The following is a 13,211-nucleotide window of genomic DNA, read 5'->3' as shown; positions in this document are numbered from 1 at the left end:
GTGGAAAAAGGAACCATGAATTCACCTTAATTTAGACAAAAACTAACTAACTTTCCAAGAGGAAAACTAAACAAAACAGGCATTGTGCAAATTGTAATGCTATCGGTAATACTATCTTCAACAGACTGAAAACACTTGAAGGCTCTGAAGAGGCTAAATAATGCAAAGAGCCAAAATAAAACTTCTCAACATTGCCAAAAAGTTCAAGTATAAAACTTTACATTCAAAGGCAAATACAGGATCCATTACAATAAACAATACAGAGTTACTGAATGAAAACTTCCTGATAGCATGGCGGCTAGCTGATTACTGCCAGTTCTGAGTGGCTGTTTCTGACTGAGCGGAGTAATTATGTAGAGCAGGGAGGAGATCGATTATTTTTTAGAGATTATCCGTCTCATGTTAGGACAGCGAAAGTTTTAATACGTATGTAAAATGTATTTTTTTAGGTTAGATGCTGCAGCTTTAAGCAGAGGTTCGGTGTGAGAGTCACTACCAGGTGGAGCAGAAGTGGTGCTTCGTCTGTGAAATATTACTACCTGTAGCAGCGATTCAACAGCGAGAGCAGAACCAGCGTCTTACATCGCAGCTCGAAGACTTAAATAATTTTCCGGGTTATTTGTTTAGCTTTCTGACCGTCATGCTAATCCGGGTGAGTGTTTGTAGCTGTGCGCTGCTTTACCTGCTATCTGATCCTCCATATGTCTTTTTTACTGCAGTGAGCCTCGATGTAGCCAAACTCCGTCAAGTATGGCATTGTCTTTATGTCGTATTAGCTTTGTTGTGTTGATGCATTTTGACCTGCTTCAATTTTCCGCCGCAACACGCAAACTTCCCCATTCACTCAATGCGTTATAGTTCCACATCGCTTAGGATTTGCTGCTGCGCGTTTGCACAGTGTGAAGGAAAGAGGAGACCAGCTGCACAGGCAGGCTGCCAAATGAGATGCAGGTGATCGGTATCGGCAACAAGAGCCAATGATTGCCGATCACCGATCATGCACTTTTTCACAAAAATCGGCCCGATTATGATCGGTGACCGACTGATCGGCACACCTCTAATATATATATATATATATATATATATATATATATATATATATATATATATATATATATATATATATATATATATATATATATAACTCCTCAGGGGAGCAGGGGCGGTACGGCAAAACCGAAACAAAAGGTGCCGAAGACAGTAGGCTATAGTTAACACTTATTTACTTTCCATTTGCCTGTTGTTTTTTTTTTTCTTTTTGTTCTCTTTGAAATTTTATCTCATCTCATTAAAATGGGGAAACATGTACAGACTGAACTGTACAAAGAGGTTCTGCTGTATAAACAAAAATATGCTGAGAAACATGTTAGACAAGATCTGGCTGCAAGTTTATGTGTTATGAAAAAAAAGAAGGAAAAAAACGTACTGTGTTTTATAGAGGTGTTGAAAACTGAATTTCATTTTGTTTTCATTAGACACAAGTAATAAAATAAAAAGACACGATTGATCTCCCTCAGCAAAAGGCTTGAAAGACAGCTTAATTACTTTCTCAGTGCTGCTGACACTTCTTGTATAATTATGCTGCAGGACAAACGTATAAGTCCTGCTGCAACGTTCTTTCTGTTAAAAAGGTGATTGGCTGAATGATCTTGTGTTTTATTTCATTACACCAGCTGACCTAAACCTGTTTGGGTCAAAAGATAACGTAGTGATGATGTACAGTTTTCATAGTATTTAAAAAGCATAAAACAGATTCAGAAATATTGACTAAAGTTATCAGAAGGGGAGCTATCAGCCTCTTTCCTATTGTTAATGCTGAAAGATTAATATGTAAGAAAAATGAAAAGACTGGCATGTTGATATTAACCTGGCAAATTATGTGTTAAAGTTGCTGTTCCCAGATGTTTTAAATCTTTTTTTTTTTTGTCCTTTGCAAGAAAAAGTTGCAAGGACAACTTTTTCTTGCAAAAAGTTGTCCTTGCAACTTTTTGCAAGGACAAAAATGAATCTTTGCTGCATTGTCAAAGATTCATGCAAAGGTCTGGCGTCACTGCCCCACGTCGTCTCAACCCTGAATGCTGACTTGATTTATGAAAGCCAACAGCTGTGTTGGGTGTTGGCATCTTCGTTTGTTGAGTTATGAACGGCCTGAGGTGAGAAGCGATTTATCCTTATGAAATTCCTTCTGGGTCAATGCTTCTGTGTTTTTCTACATGTCTTTCCTGTTCGGAATATTTGACTTTGTAGTCTCTATTTATCTTAAACTAGAAAGCATTCTTGGCTACGTGCTTTGTCACTTCTTTGCTCAAGAAGAAGGATTGCTGCATTGTCAAAGATTCGATTCAGTTACATCGCCTTCCTTTCATAAGCAACCATTCTTTTGGTGATTAGTGCTAATAAACCAAATTTAACTTCATTGCTCTAATGTGAGGTAATTTGCAATGCACCTCTCAGCATAGAATTGGCAGTAGGTTTCTATGAATTTGTAGCGTGTAGATTAAATAGGCAAGAAGGACCCCAGTTATATGATTATTTTGATTTTAATTTCTTTCTTTTTATTGTCATTTTTTTCCCCACAATGCAAATAATGTGAGTGAAGTACAAGGTTTTACTCACAAATACTTCTCACTCAGAATTTCTTCATCTGAAATCTAAAGTTAAAGGTATGCAGGTAACCAGAGACTCTGTGGGAACAAAGGTGTAATTTTCATTTTAGGAATATGTCTAAGCCTGCACTCAACTTCAGAAACAGACAGCTGCTGCCTACTGTCATTTCTTTTTGTGCAAAGACTTTATTAAGTATGCCTGTTCAAATGCTTGTTAACACAAATGTAAAAAATCCACCAATTAAGTCTGTGCATTTACACATCTAGATGTGGCAAAAATGACTTGGAACCAGCAATTTCACAATTTATGTTGCAGTTATCTAGAAAGCTACTTAATTATAACGATTATGTAACAGATTGTCTTTAGCTTTGGTAATAGCATCTGTAATATGTTTCAGTGTTAAGTGGTAATTCATTAGACCTGACTGGGAGGTTTTTTATATTATTATTTCTTCCTTGTTCTTTAAACAAAAAGTGATTTCAAGATATTTGTAGTATTTTCTCCAGCTTTGACACAGCATTGAGTAGTTTTTTTCTTATAGTTTAAAGGTAAACTATATTAGTTTAAAGGTAAACATAAATAAACATGTTACTACAATAAAACCACTGTTACTTATAACATTTTAAAAATATTTAATTTTAATTTTATAAGACAAAACAACAAGATGTGCTAGGGTACTTAGGTCAAGAGTGGAAATAGTTGACAATTACCTTGTTTAATTATTTGCAACCAAATCCATACCTTCAGGGGTAGAATGATTTTATTTGAATTCTTTGCATGAGTGGATTACTTATCTGTTGGGAATTTTTGCGCCAAATGAAAGGCCCCATTAATAACATTTAAACAACAACAAAAAAAACCACTTTGAAGTATTTAATAGCTATTTTACCGACATAAGACCCACCACAGTGTGGGGGATATGTTCTTGACACATTTTTGATCCTTTAATATGAACAAAGCATTGTTTCCATGCAGCAGACTAACTGAATGAGCTCCCATTTGTTATAAATATCACACTCAAACTGAAACTGAGACGTATAAAGATAAATTTGAAGCATTCACAAGTGTTCTGCATACATACAATAATACATACAATAATTATTTTGCTTAGAAGGATGTTTATTGATCTTGAACTTAAACCCTGACATGGAAAACATAAAATGTCTAGAGCATGAGTCTTTATTTTGAATTGCTGTAGGTCAGAATACCACATTGAGTGTGGTACATAAACACAATGCAGTAAATAGACACAATACACATACTCTTTACATATGCTCTTACATGATGCATTGAAAGTGTCACCTATAAACACTTCTTACAGACATAAACTTATTTTTGGCACTTATGGAACTCAATACAGAATAAAACATGGAGCAATATTTATGACATTTTGATGAAATAATACCAAAAAAAAACTAAGGCAGTTTTGAAGGAAAACGGAAGTTAACAGGTGCTTGCAAAGTGTACCATTAAATAAGTGGCAACTTGTCACGCACCTCTATTGGTAGATTTCTAGAGCTCTTTCTCTGATTAGGCAGGTTTGGGCTTGTTGAATTTTCGCTGAACTAATCATCCTTGATTATCAAGAAAACCAATTTCTCCAATACAGAAACATAAGCTCCTGAATTGGTGTGATTATCATCACAACCCCTAGTAAGGTGCTGAGTGACATGCTGTGGAATTGAGACGTCTGAAAGTAATGCAGCCAGCATTTTTCCGAATAACCGTAGTCTGCAGGATGTGGCCTTATTGTAATAGAAAAATATCTACATGTACCAGCATGTGTGTATGTGCATTAGGATTTTTTTTTTTAACCCACTCATTTAATTTATTGATTCATGTTTGAAATGTAGGTCAAACTGTGTTTAAAGATAACAATTCTTGTCCTTTCTCTTATGGTTGCGTGTTTAATATTTTCACGTACAATTCTGCAACGTTGTATACCTACTCTGTGTTTGTGCTGGTTTATGCAGGCGTTGTGTAAGAGAGCCTGTAAAGGAGGAAGTCAAACAAGATGGGAAGCAAAAAAAAAATTGATTTCGAATGTCTGTGCCCTACATGTTTGGACATCAGAGCTGTCTGTAATCCAGTGGCTTGTTTATGTGCTACGTGATAATCAGGGAGCTCAGCTTATCTCAGTGTCAACAAGCTGTAATCCACAGTTAGAGACAAGACACTACCTGAAGCCTCATCTAGCAGTTGAATATTAGCATTTATTTAGAAAGTAGAATATTATTTTTTCACCCCTTCATGTCAAAGTTGTAAAAGTAAATAATGTATTTATTCATGTTTAAATTTGGTTGACTTTTTCTCTTCATTTCACGGTTTATTAGTGTGTGGGGACACTTTTGAAATAACAATTAGCATAAATGACCGGGCAAGCTAATTTATCACATAATAGCAAGACAGGACTTCTACAATAAATAAATATTCACCAGTCACTCAATTAGACACACTCTGTTAGGTTTTTTGTTGCACTGAGTCAAAAAGTTGCCCAAAACATCTGATTGTTGCTACATTATTAACCTATAATAATGTTATAGGTATAGAGCAGTGTCTGCTCTATAGCAGAGCTAATTTTCCTACAAACTCCTTGCTAGATAGATTTATATTCTTATGTAGATGCCAAATCTGACCATATCATCTGCAATTGATACCCATCAAACCCCAAAAGTTTCTTCTCACTTTGTCACCTAACGTTGATGAGCTTGTGTAAATTGTCCTTTCAGTTTCCTGTTCTTACCTAACAGGAGTGGCACCTGGTGTGGTCTTCTGCTGCTGTAGCCCATCTGCTTCAGGGTTTGATGAGTTGTGTATTCAGCGTTGGTAAGTAATACACATATAGCAGGCACGGAGCTATAGGGGAGTTGGGGGGGCGGCTGCCCCCCCGGCCCGGGCTCGGGCCCAGATGGGTGCCCATGGGGGCACGGTTCTGGAGGTGCCAGGGAGGGAGGAATGGTTTCAAGTCGCTTTAATGTCTAATTATAAACAGAGAAAGTGCGCCCTCGCCTGTTCAGAAAGGTGTATGTAATGTTAAAGTTACTGTCCCTCAATGGATAGTTCATTCTCATCTGACCTCTCTCTGATTTATTGTTCCAAACAACTGCTGCTCATTGCATATTTTCTCTCTTGTAGACCGTTTTCTGTAAACCCCAGAGGCACCTGAAAATAAACACTCAGACGAATGAATTTGGGAAACACCCAATTTCACAAATTGGCTCTTTCGCCATTTTTTCCCCCCACATTCTGATGCCACACAGCAAGTTGTCTCTCTTCACCACATGTGGATTCCTAAATTATTGTAAGCAGTAACACTTATGAAGTAGCTGGTGTGTGTTTAACGTTTTTTATAATAATAATCTGTAATATAAGCTCAACATAGCATTTTAAAATGAAAAATGACCTCTGACAACTTTTAGTGTTTTCTTTAGACACATTAAATTGGCGAACAATAACTTCCTGCAAAAATTCTTTGTCGGCAGGTCCTAATTCTATGAATTAATTCATTAGTTAATAAAAGAGTTTCCCAAACCAAACACGTTTCCATTAATTCAGCGAAGTCAACAGCTGATATATCCCTGACCTCTGCTTTTTTATAGAAAATAGGACACTGAAGGGATTCAGACTCAATGCTTTTTGACTATGCAGCAAGGAACACACTAAATAAATAAATAAATAAATAAATAAATAAATAAATAAATAAATAATGTTGATAGTGTTAGTATACCACACTGTCTATACCACAGACAGTGTGGTATAGACAGTGTGGTATAAACATATAATGTTTTAATGGCCTGCCATACAGGCAAACATCCGTTAAGTATTATTGCGCAGGTATGGTTTTTCTTTCGGATGATCAACGGGCCAATCAAAAAGTGCGCTCAGATGACACTTTATTGGGGCGGGGCATCACGCCAGACACTCTGGTCGCTTATTGGACCTTTCGCTGTAAACCCATGACGAGTCAGCCAATCGTTAGCGTCAGTCCATATGACGCGCTTGAGACAGAAAACATCATTCGCTTAATGGTGGTCTTTGGACAGCTGCATCTCAGCGAGGAAATAGCCGATGGAGAGCATCTGTTCGGTACTGCACACCAGTCTGCCAGAGTGAGACCGGGACAACCTGAGGCAACATGGACATCCTGAAATCACTGGGACATCCGGAGGAGATATTTAACCTGTTTAAGTTTAAGATGGGAGGATGCAGAGCTGTCATGCCAAAGTTGGATTATGTGAGTAAAATACGTTCCGCAACAAGCTCTGAGGCAGACGCTGCACTATAGAGAGGCTGGATTTATCAGGATTATGCAGCACGTCATGTTCTGCTTTTCAGAACAGCTACAAGAAATATGCAAATCATAATAAAATGAACAGACAGGCCTGTTAGAATGTAGGCCTGCTACTTTGCAGTGCAATTAATTGCGCTGACGAGAGTGGAAGCAAGCAACTAATAGGACTTTGTCAAATTAGATCTGTGCTCTGACCAGGCAGAGGTGACCACTGACGTAGGATTTAAATTGCATAATGAGCTTGGAGGGTTCACCACTAAGGGGAGATGATAATCCCACAGTTTAAACACCAATGTGACCTGGAAAAAACAAAAACAAAAAAAAACAACAGGCTGCAAAAATGTCTTGAAACAGACTCGGATTTTTTGTTGCCGACATCTCAGCGCATCATAGATGTCACTGCAATGCGGAGGCTGTTGCTCCAAAGGGTGCTGCATCCTTCTAAATGTATCCTGGCAGACGTAGTGATCCGAATTAATCTTAACCCACTCTAAAGGGATAGCATTGATTGGGTGGCCTTTATTTCAAGCTAGAGCAAAAAGCCACTCTGGCTCCCTTTATTAACAATATCAAAGATGGATGTAGAGAAGTGATCACTGAAAGGTGAGTCACTGTATTCCACTATTAACGCCTTGAAAATATTAGGAACTTTGGTTGACATTTAGCATAGCATAAACTTGTTTGTTTGGAAGGGTGACAGTTTGTTTTAGGCCATCATGGAAAATGCTTTCACAGGCTCAAGGTAAATGAAACTCTCCATCACAACTCTTCTTAAAACCCTCAAAGAATTTCTGGAGTTGCACCTGAAAATACAACAACAGAACTTTTTCTTAGTGCCCTGTGTTTCATTTGAGCCTGTTAAACCTTATGTACTGCACTGCTTTTCAAGAAAATACAAACGGGTGTAGTTCCCACGGTCTTCCACGAGGTGTCAGCAAAGCACTGGGAGGAACCTCTTAGTTCTGCTTTTCGGTCTGTTTGCCAGAATTCATTTCGCAGAAGCAAACACTCGTTTTGCAGTGCATTGTGTAGACTGTAACAATGCACACGTTCTGTCAGTCATGATGACGAGAACGCTAAAACTAAGCACCGCTTTCCCACATTTTATTTGCGGAAATACCAGTTGGTTGGACAAGGTTTATTTTAAGCCTATATTTGTATTAAAACTCGATTTAAAAAAAAAAAAAAAAAAAAAAAAAACACCCTGCAGCAGTGCATATCTTCATGACGAGCGTTAGATCTAAACTGATCTAAACGGTAATATTTCCTCAAGTTGGATTAGGAAACAACGTTGCAGCTGCTCGTGTTTTGGGTAGAGGGGGGGTGGGGAAGTGTGTCTGATCATAACAACAGATCTACAAACGCTCTGCGCCACGTCCGCTCTGCTAATGCAGCGATAAGCTTTGCTTGTAGACCTGCGGAGCGACCTCACGCCCTCCAAGAGATTTTACAACGCGCTTCGACCCCTCTCTCCGCTCGCTTGTCCTCTACATGGACTCGGAGTTTGAAACTCCCCCAAGCAGCGTGGCCTCCACATGGACCGTGTCGTCTCCTAACTGCAGGCTCGGGCTCTTCCCGTCAGGGTTTTCGCATGGCCGGAGCCTGCTGCAAATGTCCGGCCTCTCTGTCCGTGTTGAAGCGCTCTCTCTCGGTGGCGCCGCGAGGCTGCGGCTCCGCTCCCCCGCGGTCCGTCCTGCAGGGCTGGAGGAGGCGCGGGGAGAGGGGCCTGCAGGAGGCCACCAGACCCAGTAGCGCCCTCAGAGCCGCGGGTTTCTACCGACAAACAGCCTTTCTTTGTCTCTCCTGCCAGGAGTCCATGAGCGACAGCCTGCGGACCTGCTACGTATATCTGAATCAGACCAGCAGGAGCTTTGCGGCCGTGATTCAGGCGCTGGACGGAGAGCTGAGGTGAGTCAGAGCTCAGCTGGCTGCAGGTGAGGAGAGGCGTGTCTGCAAAATGTTCCATAGCACGATGGCTGCTGCTTGGATCTTCCCTTGGAAAAACATAAAGAAACGAGAAGGTAGATTTGCGTGTATTTCAGGTATTATTGAGTCCTGCACTATAAAACTTCAGGCATGTGGAGACATCTGCAGCTCCTTCGTCTGTCTGCAAAAGCAATGGTCTCCTCCTGAGGGACACGCTGCATCAGTTTAACTTTTATAAAACAGTCAACAGCCCCAATAAATCAATAACTTCTTCAGTTATTTGCTATCCTAAATGACAGTCATTAGAGTGTACTTTGCACATTGCTTTGTAAAATCCTATTTGGCTGCAGCAAACCGTCAGTTCACGATTACCCAATATACCTTTCTCAAGGACTGGTTTAATCATTTATTTAAATTGTTTGAAAATTATGTAAATATGAAAGGGAAAATATCTAAATGGTCTGTTTATTTCCTGTTAAAACTAACAGATTGTTTTGGCCTGTCAAATAAAATTCCAATAAAACACATTAAACTTGGTAGTTGTAACCTTGCAAGTTTTTTTATTATTATTATTATTATTAATTTATTTATTTTGATCCAGACATGCGGTTTGCATCTTCTACCTGGTGCTTCGTGCACTGGACACAGTTGAGGACGACATGACCATCCCTCTGGAGAAGAAGGTGCCCATGCTTAACAATTTCCACACCTACCTGTACCAGGAGGAGTGGTGCTTCACTGAGAGCCATGAAAAGGACCGTCAAGTTCTGGAGGATTTCCCTACGGTCAGCGGCACCCATACATGCGCAATGGAAGCCATTAAAACCTCTGCAGAAGGCTTTCCTACATAAGAGAGTTTATGTACATTTACATTAGAGCAGTTCTTTAAGAGTAACTGTGACTGTCCTGGATTGTTTGAACCCAGATATCACTGGAATTTAGAAACCTCGCTCAGGAATACAGAGACGTCATCTGCGATATCTGCCACCGGATGGGAGTCGGGATGGCTGAATTTCTGGAGAAGAAGGTGGGATGCATGAAGGAGTGGGACCTGGTAAGTGTTATCCGTGTGTCACAGTCATGTTGGAAGCAAAACGGCAAAATAAATGACTTTGAATGGGTTCCTACGCATGTTTGATTTTATTATAAAGGTTCTGCCTAATGATTGCAATAGACTGTTTGTGCTGGCATCTGATCACTGCCTTATCTTTAATCTAGCATGTTTTGAATTCCACACACAGTTTTTTTTTTTTCCATTCTAGGAAAAAAGTTACAATAGATTTAGCAAGTGTTTGTCACTATAATTGTAAATGTGTAATAAGTTGAGAACTAATGACTAATCCAGGGGCAACGTAAGGTGACCCATCAGCCACAACGGTATTAGTACCTCGCCGTAACGATAACAGCCTCGTTGTGTGTGCTTTTGATCCGTGCAGTACTGCCACTACGTTGCCGGTCTCGTCGGCATCGGTCTGTCGCGGCTCTTCTCTGCCTCCCAGCTGGAGGATCCGGAGGTGGGACGGGACACGGAGCTGGCAAACTCAATGGGCCTGTTCCTGCAGAAAACCAACATCATCCGAGACTATCTGGAAGATACTCAGGAGGGACGGGCCTTCTGGCCAAAAGAGGTATCAACGACAACAACAGCAACAAAAACGTCAAGTTAGATTGAGCTTGTTGGCGTTGCAGTTGTGGCAGTTTTATTGGCTTCAGGAATGTGAGTTATTTACAAAAGATGCCCACTGAATTGAAATAAAGTGTTTATTAGTATCATTAGACATATAGACGATTCATTTTTGCCCACTGTTACACTTTGCAGTTTGCATGTAGGTAAAAAAAAAAAAAAAAAAAAGTCAATCATCTGATCAGAGCACCACGTTCTACATATTTTGGTGTTTTTCATACGTGGCTTGTAACAAGCTGCAAACAGGACTTGATATGGCTTCATTCCAGATGCTCCTACCCTGAGCTGCAGTTCTTACCAAGGGACACGTTGACTGCAGGAAATGCTGTAAATGACATCTCTTTTGTGTCGCCGTGCAGGCGTGGAGCCAGTTTGCGAGCCGTCTGGAGGATCTAGCCCAGCCCGAGAAGCTGGAGTCGGCTCTGTCCTGCCTCAACCTGCTGGTCACCGACGCTCTGCGTCACGTCCCCGACGTCATCTCCTACCTGTCTCGGCTGCGCAACCAAAGCGTCTTCAATTTCTGCGCCATTCCACAAGTAAAGACCATTTGGTCTGCTACTCAAATGATGTGGTGGTTTCGCTTCATGTCCAGATGTTTCACTCACTGTGCAGCATACAGTCTCAGTAAAGTTACTTTAAACTAAAGGAAAGGTTTGACGACGACAACTTGTCTGTAGATTTGGAATTGAACTTTCAAAATAATTGGTGTACATTAAAACCAGTAGTAAGCACTATTACCGGTTTATAGTAATATGGCTACTGCAATATAAAGTAGTTCCAATGTCGACGTAGTGGGGAGTTCACTGGGACTGACACTTTATGCTGATTTCTACAACGCCTGGAAATCGTTATAAAACCAGAAGTCTCTTCTTTATAAGAAATATTCATTTTTAAATAATTTGCAGCCTTCTTTTCTGGAACAGTGTTTAATTACATCTGCCCATGTAAGATTATGGATACTTTAGCTGTTGGAAAATCCCAGAATCAAATACCAAGAGTTGTTGATGTTTTTGTCATTGGTTTCATAGTAGTAGCTACATCAGACACCCAAATACATACTGTTTTTTTATGTATATGTATGTTAAATGGATTTCTGGCATGCATTAAAAAAAAAAAATCTTTTTGGACGTTAATTCAGGCAAGCACTTTGATTTTTGTCGACTGAAAAGATGCAATTCCTCTGTCAACCAGGTGATGGCAATAGCTACCCTCTCAACGTGCTACAACAACCCGATGGTGTTTCAGGGTGTGGTGAAGATCAGAAAGGGACAGGCTGTCACCCTCATGATGGAAGCCACCAACATGAGAGCAGTGCAGAGCATCATCGCCCAGTACAGCCAAGAGGTTTGTAGGTTCCCTCAGTCTTTTCTCTGCCGGCTTCTGCCACATGAACCTCTTGACCCAACTTCCTCTCTCTTTTTGCAGATCTTACAGAAGGTCTCCCTCACCGATCCGACGCGGGACAAAACGCTGCACATCCTGGCTGTGATCCAGGAGAAATCGGCCCTTCCTCAACCCGACCTCAGCTCCAGGAACCACCACCTGTCTCCTGTGTACCTGTCGGCTGCCATGCTGCTGGCCGCGCTGAGCTGGCAGTATCTCAGTACGACAGCTGCCCAGGCGCAGGGCACAGGGGACATGCAGTGACTCTCTTCCTGACTGGAAAAAAAAAAACCTCCGTCTTTTCCTGAACATCTAGTCCTTCTCTTCCTTGGGAAACCTAAGGATTGTCTTCCCACATTGGAGTCTCACACCAGCTGTTGAAGAACCACAGACTTGTTGAACTTTGGGATTCTTTTTGCAGCCTGATCTATAAAAAATTCTGCGGTATTGACACGTTCTCATCCATTTTGTGTTTGCCGCAAGAGGACAATTTTAGGATCTTAGAGAACAGCCATCAACCTTTGTGAAATTTCACTGATTTTTGTTTTCTGAAACTTTAGCTTTTTTGTGTTCTTGTTGAATCCTCACTTTGAGAGACACTTGAAAGTACGCCAGAATTTGCACTGTTGGATCACATGGACATATTCTATTAACCGATTTAGAACATTTCCTGTTTCATTCAGTTTTCAACAACATGTGGGAAAGGTCTTTCTGCTAATTTTATCAGTCATGAACTAAAATAAAATGGAATAAAGTGAAATATATTTTGAACAAAAGGAATTTGTTGGCAAAGTGTCCTTAACAGCTTTGGTGAGTAGAAAGGCTAGCAAAGAGTGACTTTGTACAGAACTAAAGGAGGGCTACAAACATTGCTATGTAATGTGTCATTTTCATTTGTACATATTTGAAGAAATAAGTTAAAGGCTGCAATCTGTGTGAAATCAGAGTAAGCTTACAACTTCTGTTTCGTTTTGAGTCAAAGATGGAGAGCCTTGTTAAAATGAACCTACAAATAAATAATGTATCTGGTAGCAATTTTTATTTTTATGGATGGAGTAGTTACATTTATGCAAACTTGAACCAATAATGTTCACAGCTACTACTCTGTTTCCCCACCTGTGTGTTTTCCGGCTACTAAATGAACAACAGTGACGCTGCACACCTCCTTTCCCTAAGTTCAGTTCACTGTTCCTATTTTACGTTTCCCTGAGACAGTCCCAACGTTTAAACTGTGGCTTAACACAAGGACCTATCTCATATTTCCTAACAAAAAATGTCTGAATGATCTGAAGACTTACAAACATTTTTATAGACTTATGA

At 40.1% G+C, this 13,211-nt stretch overlaps 1 protein-coding gene across 2 annotated transcripts; it reads left to right on the top strand.

Moving 5' to 3' along the window:
• Positions 1 to 6,610: 6,610 nt before the first annotated feature.
• On the top strand, positions 6,611 to 12,922 carry fdft1 (farnesyl-diphosphate farnesyltransferase 1). Of its 2 annotated transcripts, XM_008397834.3 has the most exons (8): positions 6,611 to 6,841; positions 8,709 to 8,806; positions 9,426 to 9,609; positions 9,750 to 9,878; positions 10,261 to 10,452; positions 10,868 to 11,044; positions 11,700 to 11,852; positions 11,934 to 12,922. In XM_008397834.3, exons 1-8 carry the CDS (start codon positions 6,743 to 6,745, stop codon positions 12,153 to 12,155), a joined length of 1,254 nt encoding a protein of 417 aa, XP_008396056.1. In that variant the 5' UTR covers positions 6,611 to 6,742; the 3' UTR covers positions 12,156 to 12,922. The 2 variants fall into 2 exon arrangements, with proteins under 2 accessions (XP_008396056.1, XP_008396055.1); XM_008397833.3 differs by lacking the exon at positions 6,611 to 6,841 and having other exon boundaries at positions 8,215 to 8,806.
• The last annotated feature ends 289 nt before the right edge of the window (positions 12,923 to 13,211 follow it).

Source organism: Poecilia reticulata, chromosome 21, assembly GCF_904066995.2.
Source record: "Poecilia reticulata chromosome 21, P_reticulata-male-v2, whole genome shotgun sequence".
Classification (NCBI taxonomy): domain Eukaryota; kingdom Metazoa; phylum Chordata; class Actinopteri; order Cyprinodontiformes; family Poeciliidae; genus Poecilia; species Poecilia reticulata.
This window is presented reverse-complemented; position numbering and strand designations above follow the sequence as displayed.